Genomic DNA, 14878 nt, shown 5'->3' on the forward strand with positions numbered 1-14878 from the left:
TTTTTTACAAATAAAATATATCTCGAAAATAATGTTGCATATTTATTTAATAAATATTTTACTCTAAGAATATTTAATTTTAATGCAACCTAATAAGAAAAAGTAAAAAAAAAATTAAATGTTTTTTTAGATAATAGCAATGAAAAATGAAAATCACTAATAATAATTTGAAATATGTTTTTATTTTAATTTTAGTTAAGTCATTAAAATGATGTGTCATCCACATCACCTCATTAAAGTCACACAAGCAAAAAAGTCAAAGGGTTAACCAGTTTAAAAGGTAACAGGTTACCCATTGCTATTATGGGTAAAAATTTTAAAGTACAATGCCTTAATAAAAAATAATTTGAAAGTACATTGCTGTAATAAAGAAAAACAAAAGTAGAATGCTATAATAAGAAATTTTGTGAAAGTAGGTTGTTATTTCATGCATTTAACCCTATATCTATAATAATTTTAGGATGCCATTAGACTTCCCATTGGTGTTACCTATAATTTAGGTTGGCTTAGGCTATGAGCAACATTTGTAAGATAAACTTTGAATTCCGAAGTTGAATATTCAATTTACTTGCGACAATTTTAGGATTTAACGTGTTGAAAGGATTTGAGATATTTCAATAATTTACACTCTCTAAATATTTTGTTTCATTAGAAGAAAGAAGTTGCAAGTTGGGAAATTTGGCACAAGATTCTAATTGATCAGAAAAAAACCACATTCATCATCTAAAGATGAGTTTTACGTATAGTTAACAATAACAATGAAAATACCTCTTGGAGAATGTTGAGTCAGGGGTTACCGTGATCTTCTTCTTATCTCGAGAAATGGTAATGGCATCGCCCAGAGCTCCGGCTTTACCGCCAACTTTGATCCGGTCCTGCAAGAACTTCTCCAATGAGGCAATCTCCATGATTTTATCCTCCATCGCAATCAATCGTGAACGTCGCTTCTTTCTTTTTCCCCTTGGCCACACCACCGCTTACCACCTTACCCATCGTCACCGGAGAAAGGTAGACGAGAAGTCAGGGTTAGGGTTTTAGGAACAAATAAAAGCCCTGATCGGTTGGGCCTCTATACTATTTACAATAACACAACCATAAATAACTCGACCCTGTCTAACCCAAAACGACTGGATATTTAATTAATATCAACCCAACATTACTATAGTTGAGTTCTCAACCAAAGGAAGAATTAAGGATGTTTTGTACGGGTATTAAGCAATAATCAATGAGAATAAAAATAAAAGAAGCTGTTTAGTTTTCTTTTCTCTAATTAAGGTCATTTGGGTTTTCATATAATTATATTTTGGTGTTGTCTTTCTAACTCTTATCTTTTTTTACTTTGTGTTGGATGTTTTTTATCTTGATGTATCACCATCTTTGTTTGCTGTGAGAACATCTTTGCATGTTCAACTTATGCTCGTTTGACTTGGATTAAACATTAGCATTTTCCTTAACAAGTGTTATCAAAGCATCCTTGTTTTACCACAGTATGAATGCATCAATTTTCACTTTGTGCCTCAACATGTGATTGGTTGTCAAGATGGTCAACCTTCTGCAAATTGATGTTTCAAAACTCAATCTGGTTTATTTTGAGTTATATTTGTTCCATCCTTATATAGGGACTTGTTTCATTAATTAATCTATCTTATGTTAAATGTATAAATGCTCCTTTGCTGATCTACACAATCCTTAAATTAAGGTGAATACAAAATCATCATCATCAATTCCATTCTCTCTATCACATATTAAATTAAATATAGATAAAAGAACATATAATAAATGTATTACAACTCCAAGTCTCTTATTGTGTCCGGATATTCATTCCACTGTTGTATGCAGGTCATGTTTATGTGCAGCCCATCTCCTCTTCTATATTTACCCCATAATAATATATACACAAGCATAGCAATCCAGCAGCTTAACCAAAGAATAAAAGAAAATGGCTTCAATCTTTTACTTTACTATAGGGGGATCCAGCCCTGTCAATCATTAGGGAATGTAAGAAAGAAAGAAAGAATGGATTTAAATAGAAAGACAATAAAATAAATGAAAATCTTAATAAATATTACCTTGATTAATCCTGATTCAGTACCACATAAGATCATGTCATTGGCTGTGAGCATGCTTGTGATCTTGCTGCCTGCTGATAACCTTCCAACCTTATGCTCTGTCCCTCTCAGCCAAATCTGTATCTTTAAATTATTAAACCTTTAGGAGAGAGACTGTTTGTGTTCCCCAAAACAGAAGAGAGATAACTTTCTGACAATAATATTGATAATATATATATAAGGGTTAAAGGTTATAAATTTTCAAACAAGGTTGTCCTACTCTATTTGAAGATATGCCTAGAATTGAACAGTAATATACCTCTAGGTTGCTTGCTGAACAACTGCTGTTTAAGTATATAAAGTCCTCTACTATGCTCATTGCTACCACATTTGATCTTTTCTCAGATGGTACTATACACACTTGACCACCCTTAGTCTGTCTTCTCCAGTCCTGCATTATTAGTTGTGTAATTAGTAACTGGTGGTCTTTGTAGTAGTAATTATTGTTATTATTAATTATCGTCCAAACCTTAATCCTTGATCCATCAACGCAGCTACTTGCACTATATAGCCAGTCTTTGTACACTGATATTGAATTGATAGGCTTGTTTTGCATCCTCCAACTCTTTGATGGAGCTTTGATTTCTTGTTGTCGGTTGTTTCCAGTACTTAACTCCTATATCAATCAATATGATGACATAAATGACTTGTCGTTCTTTTTATTTTTGTTTTTATTTTCATTTATATTTTTAGGTATGATGATAACCAACCTGTATGCTTGAGTCCATGCAGCCTATGTAAACTTTCCCTTGGCTGGCCCTTATGCATTTCACATGCTTGTGCTTGAAAACATCCTTCACCTTTCTTGATGAATCAAAGACCTACATAACATCATACTTTTTTATTATAACTGTTTTACTGACCTTTTTGCAAGTTTCTTGCTATTGTTGTTAGTATTGGCTGGTTACCTTCACTTTATGGTTGTGGGTAACAGTAAAAATCAGTTCAGCGCAAGTTTCAAGACTTTGAATAGAATCCTTTGTTGTTATTACTTCAATGCATTTCATTTTCTTTTCAAACATTTTCCAAATCTGCAATTGGAGAAACATTCCATTCAGTATCCATACATGATTCAGATAACATCAAAATGACATAAAATCTTGATTACCCTAATCGTTTTGTCTGCAGACCCGCTCAAAAGGCAATTCCCTGGTTCTAAAAGTGCAAAACATGTTACTGCCTTCTTGTGCTCCTTTATATCTGATACAAGAGTGGTTGTTTGCCCCTTGATGTCCCAAACCTACCATAACATAATGCACTTTTCTTCATTTTCATGCTTGTGCTTGTATTTCATGTCGACTTTTGTAGATTATGCAATCATATATATATATATATATATATATATATATAATGTATGATGCTTGTTGTAGATCCTCACCTTGATAGAACCATTTGAGTATCCACTGAAAAGCTGTCCCCTATAGTAGATGAGAGAATTTACAGCTCCACTGCCATTATAATTTGCCTCCAAAACCTGTGTGTGGACACAAGATATTCGCTGCTCTTGCCATATCAATGAAAGGAGCAGGTGAGTTAACTAATTGTCCACACCCAGAGAAACCGAGTAAAGTAAATTAACAGAAAAGAAACTTACCCATCTGTTGGGCATGTAATAATCTGCAACCTTCAACAATTCCTCTGCCATCCACGATATACTTGAAAGGCGTCGGAGTGATTCTCTAACACCCTCTGAAAACTGAGTTATTTTTTGCATGCCTGCATACAGAATACATTAGTGTATATATATATATATATATATATATATATATATATATATGGAAGAAGAGAAGAGGGTTAAAAGAGGAGCATTTATCTCTACCAAAAGTGTAGTTATATATGCACAAACATGCTAAAAGTCTTTCTTCAAGTTCCTTTCCAGGATGCACATATTGCTCAATTGTACTTAGCAAGATGTCACAAGCTAAGCATCTCAAATCATCAGGACCTTTCACAATTTCACACCCGATCCACGCAATTACAGTGAGGCAGTCTCTTGAGACTCTCTTGTTCTTGCTCTTTAATCCCTTCTCCAAAGCATAGAATACAGGACTCCCACCCTTTGTAATGTGGCGTGCAACCTTTCCACACCAAGTTTCAGTCCCATTTTCCTACATGTTGTTCATTTAATGTACATATCACCACAAACTTTGAACTTTAACATTGTTATCAAGAGAAGACCGATATCAAATTGATGTTATTTGACCACATAAGTAAAATTTCTACATTTAGTAGTGGAATGGAGAGGATTTTTTTATATTACCTGCAGAGTATCATCTGACCAATCAATGTTTTTGACAATATTCTTGTGTAGCATTGAGTTCAAACCAGCCTTCTTTACCAACCAAGCTATTGTGCATGGTTCTCCTGTCCATGCATAAGTTCCACCAAGATTCGACAATAAGAATGCTGCTAATTGTTGTTCATCCGAGTTTTCTTCACATGTCAGTGACCCAAGAAGGGCCTCAATTGCCACTTCCCGGTTCAAAATGTTATCAAGTGAGTCTTCCTGAAGTTTATCACATAACTACATCAAACAATAACATCACTAACAAAATGACCTTTTAAGTTTGGGAACTAGTCAATAATAAGGCTCTTTGTAAGTTTGAACCATAGAACTCTTACCAGGATATCTAATTGAAGCAATAAACTTGCTGCTAAAAGCTTATATTCTTGTTGTGTTTGTTGGATGGTAAGCAATAGAACACACATAATGTTGATGCCGCCTCCTTCCCTTAGCTGCTGTAGCAGACTTACTGACGATGATCTGAGAATTTTGTAGTTAAATTTATTTGGGGTAATAAAAGATTTGCTCTTTAGAGCCTCATAAGTTGTAACTTATCATACTTCTGAAATCATATCTTCATGGACTTCCCAGATGGGAAACCGAAGAATTGTACCATTTTGGTTTAGGGTCAAAATGGTACAACTTTTTTAATACCAAAAAAAAAGGACTCCCGTTAAAGATTTCTCCATCAGGTTAGAACGTACCTTGGCATGCGTAGTAGCTCATGATAGAATTCAAGTCCTGCAAGTATGGCATGCTTGTGGTTACTTAGGATGAGGGAGATGAATGGAGAGATGTGAGTGAACTCCAAGATATGGTATCTACATTGTCCATTGAACCTCATGCACTTGACGAGAATAGCAGCCAAAGAGATAAGTTGTTCTAGATTACCATCTCTTGGAACATTAAGTAGAGATGAAATGACTTTTGGTGAAGTGATTGCAGCCAAATGAGTGTTGTTTGTGGAGTAGTCAAAGGCTGTGACCAACACTTGAATAATCATTAGTGAAGCCGAAGGGGGTGTGAGAAGAAGTGATTTTGAGCCACTCTGGTAACATGAGCTTGATGAAGTGCAAATGATCTTAACTAGTGTTGGCATAAGTTGAAGAGTCTTAATCTCATTTGGAGATGGGTTTATTAAATAAATCAAAACAGCTGCTTCATAAACATCTCTTTTCAGAGCATTTGCAAGGTCATCAAGCTTCAACCCTTTCTTCTTTAACTCTTGTATAACCGATGGATTCCCTGAAATAATACTTGACAGTATAGAAACTGATGCTCTTGTTACCCCTTGTTCCTTTGAAGTTGAAAGAGCCATTAGTAACTGATCTAAAATAACATCTTTTAACAAAGAGTATTTCAGTCCTGGTTTGCTTGCCAACATCTCATACACAGCTGTAATTTCAACAGTTGATGAATCGTCATCATGGTCTTGAGATTTTCCAAGTCCTTCTGAGAAACATAACTTTGAAATTACTTTCTCTACAATCTCAGCTTGTTCGACCCTGTAACTATTTTCAGCACAAGTTCCTTGGAAATATTCCCTCTGATTCTGAAAGGTGCTTTCGTCTTTCTCATCGTCAATGCAGTTCCAAAATTCTAAGTCGCTTAAGTGGGAACTTGCTGCTGAGTGGTGTCGCGAAAAACTAGTGATGTTTGGTGCTTTTGACATTGTGATTGGTGTTTCTGTTTCTGTGTCTGCAACTCCAAGCAAGCTTCTCAATGATGTATCGAATTTGTCTGCATTTTCCTGATTTTAATTAACGGCACAGCAGTGAGAGAAAAAATCAAGAATTTATTTCATTTTGTAACTGCTTTCGAAACAAATTAAGAACCTTTTTTGGGTTGTAATATAATATATACCTCTGAATCTTGATCTTCAAAATGAGTAGTGCCTGAATACAAGGAAGTTGGTGAATCTGACTGATCTTCCAAGAGAAGATCTTGGAGACGCTTGATTCCTTGTTGAGGATCAATAGGATGGACTTTTTTAAACTACATTCAAATAACGATTGATTTTAATATCATTTGCATTCGTTTGTTACTTGTAGTAGAACTAGTAGTTGATTATTCTCACTCACATTCTGATGAGTCCCCAACTGATGAAGATGTTCATATGAATTTGAAGATGATGTGCTGCAGGCCTTGCTGTTTCTGCACCAAAATTAACCATCATGATTCAGATATCTTCATCATTTCTTCTAAACATGCGTCTGTCTGTGGCTCAACCATACAAAAGTACTACTTTTGTCTCAAGTTTTTAGGACCAATATTTCAGTCAGTTGTAGTAAATTGAAGTTATATGTGAAAATTTCTGGAATTTCATACTGTTTTTGAAGTCTAAACTGGTATGTCTGACCTTAAAATTCATGAAAGTGTCAAGTATGAGATTAATTTAGCAGTACAAGTTAAGTAATTAAAATGAAAAATAGAAAAAAGAAATTAGAGTTCAGTTACCTAATTTGTTGTGATTTGTCTCTCATCAACAGAGGAGAGTGTCCATAAGAAATAACCTGATGATACATTAACCATGCCTTGTAACTTGCTGCACCCCATTTCACATTAGCAGCTTCTTCATAATGATTCTGTTTAAAGTAGTGAGCAGGTTTTAATGGCAGAATGCAGGAATGAAGCATGGTTCGATAGAGGTCTGGTGCAAGCTCAGTCCTGACCAGCACTGGTGAGACCACTAAGGCTTGAAGAAAATGAAGAGCAACTTGAAGCTCATCCCGTTGCAGCAACAGTTTTCTAACCAGAGCCAGATAAAAATAGGAGCAACAAACCAAGTAAGCATTCGATATTCCGGCTGTCATCCCATTTTCATTCAATAAAGCTGGTGCTTGAAACATGTTTTCGAAGGTTTGGAGGTTGGCTTTGTTCATGCCTTGAGGGCATTGGATTGCAGCCTCTACAGTGTGAATTCCCCAGTAGAGATTTGAGACGACTGAGGAGGAGGATTCAAAGTGGTGGTTTTTGAGGCCAAGTTTCCGAGAGCATTTTGCTTGTAGGATTTTTCTGGTTTTGGGATTGGATAACAAACAGTTGAAGTGGTGATTAATCAAAGTCACAAGTAGTCTTAAGAGATGAGGTTGTATGGATTCATGATGCTGTTTAGGAGGCTGGTGGTGGACTGAAGAAGATGAAGATGAAGACGAAGATGAAGAAGAAGAAGAAGAAGCCATTTAATTTGGAACAAGAGAAAAAAGAAGACTTATCTGGTTTCTTAATTAATTTCACAGATGATATATACATATATGTATATATAATAGAGACAAATTCAGACTCATTCACTTGGTACCAGTAGCTCTTTTTAATCTAACAACAAACAAATATATCATGTTTGATTCATCATATATATATGTATATATATATATATATATATAACACCACGATCATTGGTTGGTGGAAGTTATTGCTTTTTATTTTAATTTATTTTAGTTTTGGAGTGGTGTTCATGTTGAAACACATGCTGCTGCATTTCATTATGGGAAGATCCACACTGGATTTGCACACAACTTTGTTTAAGTTAATAAAAAATGATTAATGTTGCATTATTAGGTGTTGGACGATTATTCTACTGTATCATATACCAACAACTAATGAAATAAATATATAATATGAAATTTAAAGAAAGAAAAATATATAGAATTGAAGTGATAGATTTGGGAGCAGGACATAGTAAATTATATTCTCCCAACCCAATGTATGGGAATTTTTGACTTGTCAGACCATTTTTGGTGCATGTGTATACTAGCATTTGAGTACAAGGTTGATAGAAATCTTTAAAATTGTGATTTTTGGTATTTTTATTCAAATTGATTCTTTAAAACGTTCTTCAAAATAGGAAAAGTAAGAGAGATGATGAAATTCTCTAAATTTGAAGAACTCTATAAAAATGATTACCCATGAAAAAGAAATTATTTGTTAATCTTCCTACTAATAGAAGTCCTTGAAATTAAGAAATAATTTTTATAAAATGTATTGAATATTTTAATAACGTAACCATATTATAATCTTTAAAATAGAAGATAAATATATAGATATTGAAGATTTTAACTTTTGATTTTTTATTTTTCTGGACAAAGAATAAGCATTTGAGTTTAATGAGTTGGCGTTTTCATATACAATCATCCAAGGAGGAAGGGAAGGGAAGAGTCACGGATTTGAATAGAGAAAGAGATATGTAAAAATAAATAGAAAACTTATTATTAGGTGGGTCACGTCTCATCTGAAAACGAGACTTATTACTTTCAAATTCTAATAACTCCAAAACATTCATCTTTTAGAGGATTTGAGTGGGTGATAATGAAATGACGTTGAAAACTACATGACTAACACAAATCAAATTGTATTATCGATTACTTTTCTCATAATCATATTATTATTATTATTATTATTATTATTATTATTATTATTATTATTATTATTATTATTATTATTATTATTACTAGTAAATAAAAAAAATTAAAAAAAAACAGTTTTTGTAAATGAATATAATTAGGGAGGTGGAGCCCTTGAAAGGTCGTTGTCTTTCACGGGAGGCTCAAAACGCATACATCCATATTAACCCATGTGCATCTGCTTATCATTTTATTCTTAAACACACACACACACACACTCTACCCATAAAGCCTATATCAATCAATCAATCAATCATTGTTACTATTTGGTTTTAGGTTTACATACAAGTTGAAGCTGCCTGCATATCATACGTTGCTACAATCATCAAATGCAAATATCAATAGTATGCATGCTCTCTTAACAACTTTCTATTCATTGGATTTCCATTGACACCAAAATTTAATATTACTACTAAACAACTTTTCTCTCTAAATTTCCTGCTGCTGTTTCTCCAAATCAATATCTCCCATTCCTGTGTCTTCTTCCTCTTCACTGTCATCGTCTCCTTCCACTTCTTCGTTGGCTTGACTTAGCTTAGCCATACGTTCAGCCAACAATATGTCTTCACGTTCACTCACCTGAACCAACCATATAATTTACATCACATTCTTAACATGAATGCAAGATAAATTCAAATCAAGTTATATGCGTCACAAATCACACTAACCGCTCTAGGTGCCTCCTTTACTGTCAGTTTTCCCTTGTGGAGCTCTATTTCTTCCGTACAAGCAGCAATTGCTTTAGTAAGAACTGAAATCCCTTGCTCCTATCGCACCATATAATGTTAATTGGGGCATAATAGAAAGATGTCTAAATAAGCAAAGACACGACATGTATTATACAGAATACTAGCAACACAAATCTATAATCAGGATCCTGTAACAAATAAAGCCATTACTGATTTTCGTTTTTTAAAAATTATTAATTAAAAGATTACCCCCCGTTTGCCTTATTCACTTTACCCCCAAGAAAAACAAGTGGCATTACATCTTAACAGGCAATTTCCATTAACAAATGTGAAGAAACCCATGTGTCCTATAAAAGTTCTGGCCAATGTTAAGAGATTTAAATCTAACACCATAACTGAGTTTAACATAAAACAAGAAAAAGAACAAGTCAAGGTCAGTTATTTCATGGCAAGAACCAACCACAGCAATTGTCAAATTAACTCAAGTAGAATCCCCATCTTGCTGTTGGGTATGATCAATGACAAAAAAGAACACAAGTCAAGGTCATATGCAGCTGTCAGTAACCATGGCAATCACCTGATCAAAACAAAACCCCGTTGTTGATGCCAGAGTTTGCAAACAGACAAAGAAATAGACCGACTCTAAAGAATAATCATGGACGATCATAATGATGCAATGGTGAACTAAATAACAACAATGTCGGTGATTTACAGCAGAGACAAAACACTGGTGGAAGTGGCGATTGATTAAATAAGGTCCAGGTTTTCGGTAACCAGGGCCAAAGTAACATAGATAACCTCCAACCCATGAATATAAATAATCTTCAATTCCAGCATAAAAAGAGTAGATTGATAGAGACTTCCAGAATGAAGCGTATGAAGGAACGATTATAATGCTCTTAAGATTTCCCAGAAATTCATTAAATGACCAACAATCTCAATTAGGAACTCATGTTGGGTAAAGGAACCACTTTCTCTATGAATCCTATGATGTGAAAGAAAGAGATGAAGAGTAAGTGATAAACTGTGCCGCATTAGCATCCCTGAGAAAGTGTGGGCTTTGTGGAACTGAAAATGCAAGACTTGTGAACATATAGAGTTGTGAGAGGAAAACTTGCATGAACTGAAACTGGGTACATGAAAGTAGAGTATGATAAAGAATAAAATTGCTTGAAAAAAGCAAGTACAAAGTATAAATTGCAGGAAGTAGAAGCCATCAAAAATGGGGAAGGTATACGAAATAAAAATGAAGCATAGACAAAAGAATCAACAAATATTGAAGCGGTCTGCTGCATCATTCTACTTTCCTTATGTGTGCTTGCAGACTACAACCACCCCCTAATCCAATAAACAAGGCATCTTATTTATATAATGAGACCTCAGTGGTCGATTATGCCACTCCATCACCAGATACTTAATTTATTGGACCAACACACATATTAGAATGTTAATATAGCACAAAAAACACTATAACTGAGTTTAACATAAAACAAGAAAATGAAATAATAAATAAACAACTAACACGATAATCCATGTAAAAACAATTAGCCTCTTCAAGTTAAGAATATGCAGTAATAGTTGAATGAACATCGACTTCATCATTGCGTTCTAACAATTGCAGTAGTAATGGACATGCAAATTAATTTTGTGAAACATCAGCTCCACCAACCCTAACCCCCAGGGACAGGGATGAGGAAGCAAAATAATTGAATTAAACATCACGGTCAGTCTGAGAGCATTTTGGTTACCTTGTCAAGAGTTTGAGTGATAAGAACATAAGATGGAGGAGCAACCAACTTAATCTTAACAGGGCAGTCCTGATTCCCAGCAGCTTCAGCCTTCCGCATAGCATCCTATAGAGTAGGACATGACAAGAAGTTAACAAATGGAATCACTTGCAACTAGATAAATACTTAAACGAGACACCTTAATCTGCTTTCACAATCATAACTTTCTGAAAAAAATACTCAAATGAGACACCTTAATGTGAAGAACTCCATCAAACTGAAAGCATTTCATTTCAATATCTGCCCGGATCTTCAAAGGTTGTGGAGTCATTCTTCTTCTAATGTTCTTTACCAATGCATCTTTGACTTCATCCGTCAAAGCAGGAACCACTTTCGTCACCTGACGATAAGTACGTTTAATGTGGTGATCATTGACGTGTATGAGCAGGCATAAAGAAGACTCAAATATCTAAAAAGACATAAAAAGCTACCTCCTCTCCATCAGGACCAGTTTCTTTAACTTCACGGGTAAGTGAATTAAGAATTGAATCAGGATCGCTCACAACTAACTTAAATGCCTGCAACCAATTAGCACAAGTATGAGATGTATATCTACAATGTCTGACAGAGTACAAAAAATTCCTTCAGCAGCATTCTTCACACCCACCTCAAACGCATGGCCATACTTCCGGTACAAAGGCCAACCAACATGAATATACAGATCCTAGCATTGCAGAGATTACAAGATAAATCAGTTTCCACAAAAAAATATATACCAAATTCGAGTACAATCATTAACAGTTGTAGCTCACATATAAAAGCAGTTCAGAAACAAACATATGCAGATAACACGTCTATTTTTGCATGAACCATCTACGAACATGTTATACTTCCACCCCTATAGTCGAAGAAAGACTCCACATGGGCAGATCAGGGAAGGAGACTACGAGGGAAAGGCATGATTGTTTTGGTTAGACAATCTGTGGGTATGGGTAGTGGGGGGAATTTCACCAATAAATCTGTTCCGTAATTGTTATAAGCAGAAGGTACGCAAATAATTGTAGCCTCGTTTTGGAGGGACTAGCCCCTCGAATTGCTAGCATTCTTTTACGATTGTCCAATTAATATAATCTGGCCAGTGACTAGCTTCCAAGTGATATTTGATAGTTGTCTTGCATTTGGTGCATAACAAAACACTCTTAAGGACATAATGAGAAACTATGAAGTATTGACTACAATGCTCATGCATAAGCTAAAGTAACATACACGATTAGACATTGATAGAATCTCACTTATCATCCTTATCTTGCAAGTCGGGGTTGAGCCCTATAGCAACCGGTATGGTTACTCCAATTTGAAATGAAGATCACGGAGAAGAAAAAGGTTGTGCTAAAAGACTTCCCTACCCAACCCTTAGAAAGTTCGAGATACTACACCAGGTTCACCTTTCTGAGTTTAGACCTTAGCTAGAAAACGCAAATTCTAAGGACTTGAAAAGGCGAGGCGGTCAAAGAAACAAAAGAACGAACCTTAGGTGTAGCGTCTCGGTGCTTGGATAGAGCGTGTGCCTTGCATCGGTGAGGCGAGGCAGAGGCATACACCTCTCTTTATGTGCATGTGGGTGTGATTTCAAGTCGGTTAGTTTGTGAGCCAATGACTTCGGGGAAAGGCTAGAAAAACGGGACCCATTATGGAAAGAAAACTATTAGCCCCACATGACTACATACAATTAAGAAGATGGATTTTTCCCTTTAAAGTCACCCCATTAGAATCACCAAATAAAAACAATTAAATGCTCGTTTGTTTTATTATATAAATAAAAGAATATGTCAAACACTAATGTTATAATACATAACAAGCGACTTCTCTTTAAAACCTCTCGATTTCTTCTCCTCACACTTTAAACTCTTCTTTCTGCATTGAAAAATTCTACCTACTACATACAAGTATCATATATTTACATATCTACAACAAGAGTAGATATGAGCTAAACACCTGATCTCCATAACCCAACTAGAAATTAATACTCTTCTGACAGCATCCAATAGAGATACTTGCAGCAAATTCTACCTGCGATCTGATTTATGGTTTTATCATTGTGTAGAATCACCAAACATTTGTTATTTCAAATAATAAAAAACTTTCAGAGACACTCAATCATACGCCTAATAATTGCAATAGTTCACCCCCTCTACAACCAAATCCTTCGTTCAATCAATTAGATTTTTCATCCATTAAAGAGGGTGATAGAAACTTGTATCTTCTGATAGTTAAGCATGTGAAGTACAACTCTAATTGATACACTCCCTTTTCTTTTGGGGGAAGCTTAAGGTATAAACAAGAATTGTGTATTGAGGACTTGAGGCCAAAATGGATAAGAAACCCTGCTTCTATATAAACTAAAAGTTTCTGACTTCATTGTCTTCTAAACAATAAGGAAAATGGCATAGGGAACCAACAGAGCACCTCGTTGGTGGTCAGATGGTGTAGGTAAGACATATACAAGCAGGATTTTGATGTCACTCAGGAAAAGAATCCTTCCGCTATTGCTCTTTCACGTTCAACATTTGAGATTTGATTGAGTGGCAGTAATACCCTACTTTCTCTAGTTGTTGTTCTGATCATAATCCTGTAAAGAACAGCCATTGAAGCAGCGAGACTTGGGAGGAAAAGGCCGACTATGTTCCCACACTAATTATGTTACGACCACTGAATAAACTTGGTTGACAGAATTTATCGAGGCGCTAATGTATAGGCTTTTGTACCATTTTCTTTTCTATACTATCTCTAATTGCCCTAAATGGATGGAAGAAATTTAGTTGATAAGATGTAGTCCGATGCGGTCGACAGTTGGGTTGAGTTTAAGAAATTTGTAGTTACCTCAAGATCAAGCTGCATAGTTTCGGCGACATGGCGCATAATGGAGTGAACAAGCTTACTCTTATTATACCTATCTTCACAAATCTGAATATCCTCTTCGGAAACCCTCCTCTTGCTAAGATTAACATAGCCTTTCTCTGCGTCTACGTGAAGAACCATAACGGGCTCAATACGGCCGACCTTAATCAAACTGTTGATACTACGAATACGGCGGCGTGAGAGCTCGGACAAAAGAATCATACCCTCGATGTTGTTGTACTCGAGGAGTGAAACGTAGGCACACATCTCACCGATGCTTTTGACTTGAATCATGACGGCCATATCGACGTCGGGAAACCTGGCTTCGTACATACGACATTCAAGATTGGGGAAGCTGGAAGCCATATTTGTGAAGTGAAGGATCTATGTTAGGGTTTTGATAAGGAAGGAATCAAAAGATTTGAAAATAATGTATGCTCTAGGGTTTTATAAAGGGTTTGTGTTGTGTGTTGGGCCGGCGTCTAACGGTACCTTGCCATCCATGTATATGAGAGCAATGGATCATTTTACAACAAGTTACTTTTCCATTATTATTATTATTATTATTACTAGAAAGTACCTTTTATAATGCAACGAGATATATCTTGATTTTAATGTTTTGTTTTATATTTTTGGATCTATAAATATTATGATGTTATGTGCTTCTGGAAAAAAAAAATTAATGAAATATAAATTTAAATATATCATAAAATTTTTAAAAAAAATAAGTGATATTAGTATTAAATTAATTATTTAAAAGTTTTTTTTTTAT

General features: G+C 35.0%; 3 protein-coding genes across 4 annotated transcripts in view; all 3 read right to left on the reverse strand.

Moving 5' to 3' along the window:
- Positions 1-1060, reverse strand: part of LOC112529709 (60S ribosomal protein L22-2-like) — a 28694-nt gene extending 27634 nt beyond the window's left edge. The window contains exon 1 of the mRNA XM_025141072.1: positions 769-1060. Within this exon, the coding sequence (XP_024996840.1) occupies positions 769-923 (155 nt within the window). The 5' untranslated portion in view covers positions 924-1060. The remainder of the gene's footprint in view (positions 1-768) is intronic.
- A 615-nt stretch (positions 1061-1675) lies between these two features.
- On the reverse strand, positions 1676-7730 carry LOC112529525 (putative E3 ubiquitin-protein ligase LIN-1). The gene is made up of 18 exons (XM_025140848.1): positions 7691-7730; positions 6850-7522; positions 6474-6546; positions 6256-6387; positions 6040-6142; positions 5097-5991; positions 4731-4872; positions 4369-4614; positions 3924-4216; positions 3703-3826; positions 3487-3606; positions 3217-3348; positions 3017-3139; positions 2819-2929; positions 2578-2724; positions 2368-2499; positions 2070-2186; positions 1676-1979 (listed from the first exon to the last, which is right to left on the reverse strand). The coding sequence occupies exons 1-18, from the start codon at positions 7728-7730 to the stop codon at positions 1962-1964; spliced, it is 3621 nt and encodes a 1206-aa protein (XP_024996616.1). The 3' UTR covers positions 1676-1961.
- Positions 7731-9029: 1299 nt separating this feature from the next.
- LOC112529337 (eukaryotic translation initiation factor 2 subunit alpha homolog) lies at positions 9030-14592 on the reverse strand. Of its 2 annotated transcripts, XM_025140571.1 has the most exons (8): positions 14331-14573; positions 14089-14231; positions 11876-11932; positions 11700-11786; positions 11462-11608; positions 11230-11334; positions 9461-9559; positions 9030-9371 (listed from the first exon to the last, which is right to left on the reverse strand). In XM_025140571.1, exons 1-8 carry the CDS (start codon positions 14470-14472, stop codon positions 9222-9224), a joined length of 930 nt encoding a protein of 309 aa, XP_024996339.1. In that variant the 5' UTR covers positions 14473-14573; the 3' UTR covers positions 9030-9221. The 2 variants fall into 2 exon arrangements, with proteins under 2 accessions (XP_024996339.1, XP_024996338.1); XM_025140570.1 differs by having other exon boundaries at positions 14089-14592.
- Between the last annotated feature and the right edge of the window lie 286 nt (positions 14593-14878).

The sequence above is a fragment of the Cynara cardunculus genome (genome assembly GCF_001531365.2).
Source record: "Cynara cardunculus var. scolymus isolate 2C chromosome LG 16, CcrdV1, whole genome shotgun sequence".
In the NCBI taxonomy this organism is placed as follows: Eukaryota; Viridiplantae; Streptophyta; class Magnoliopsida; order Asterales; family Asteraceae; genus Cynara; species Cynara cardunculus.

Excerpts from the sequence above, each read along its gene's own strand:
- LOC112529337 (XM_025140570.1), bottom strand. The coding sequence starts at position 14,472 with ATGGCTTCCAGCTTCCCCAATCTTGAATGTCGTATGTACGAAGCCAGG. Across the intron at positions 11,933-14,088 it reads CTATGCAGCTTGATCTTGAG|GATCTGTATATTCATGTTGG; the intron begins GTAACTACAAAT and ends CTGCAATGCTAG. Across the intron at positions 9,372-9,460 it reads TAAAGGAGGCACCTAGAGCG|GTGAGTGAACGTGAAGACAT; the intron begins GTTAGTGTGATT and ends TGGTTGGTTCAG.
- LOC112529525 (XM_025140848.1), bottom strand. The coding sequence starts at position 7,730 with ATGATATATTTGTTTGTTGTTAGATTAAAAAGAGCTACTG. Across the intron at positions 3,140-3,216 it reads CTGCAGACAAAACGATTAGG|ATTTGGAAAATGTTTGAAAA; the intron begins GTAATCAAGATT and ends CTCCAATTGCAG. Across the intron at positions 2,187-2,367 it reads GTTCAGCAAGCAACCTAGAG|ATTTGGCTGAGAGGGACAGA; the intron begins GTATATTACTGT and ends TTAAAGATACAG.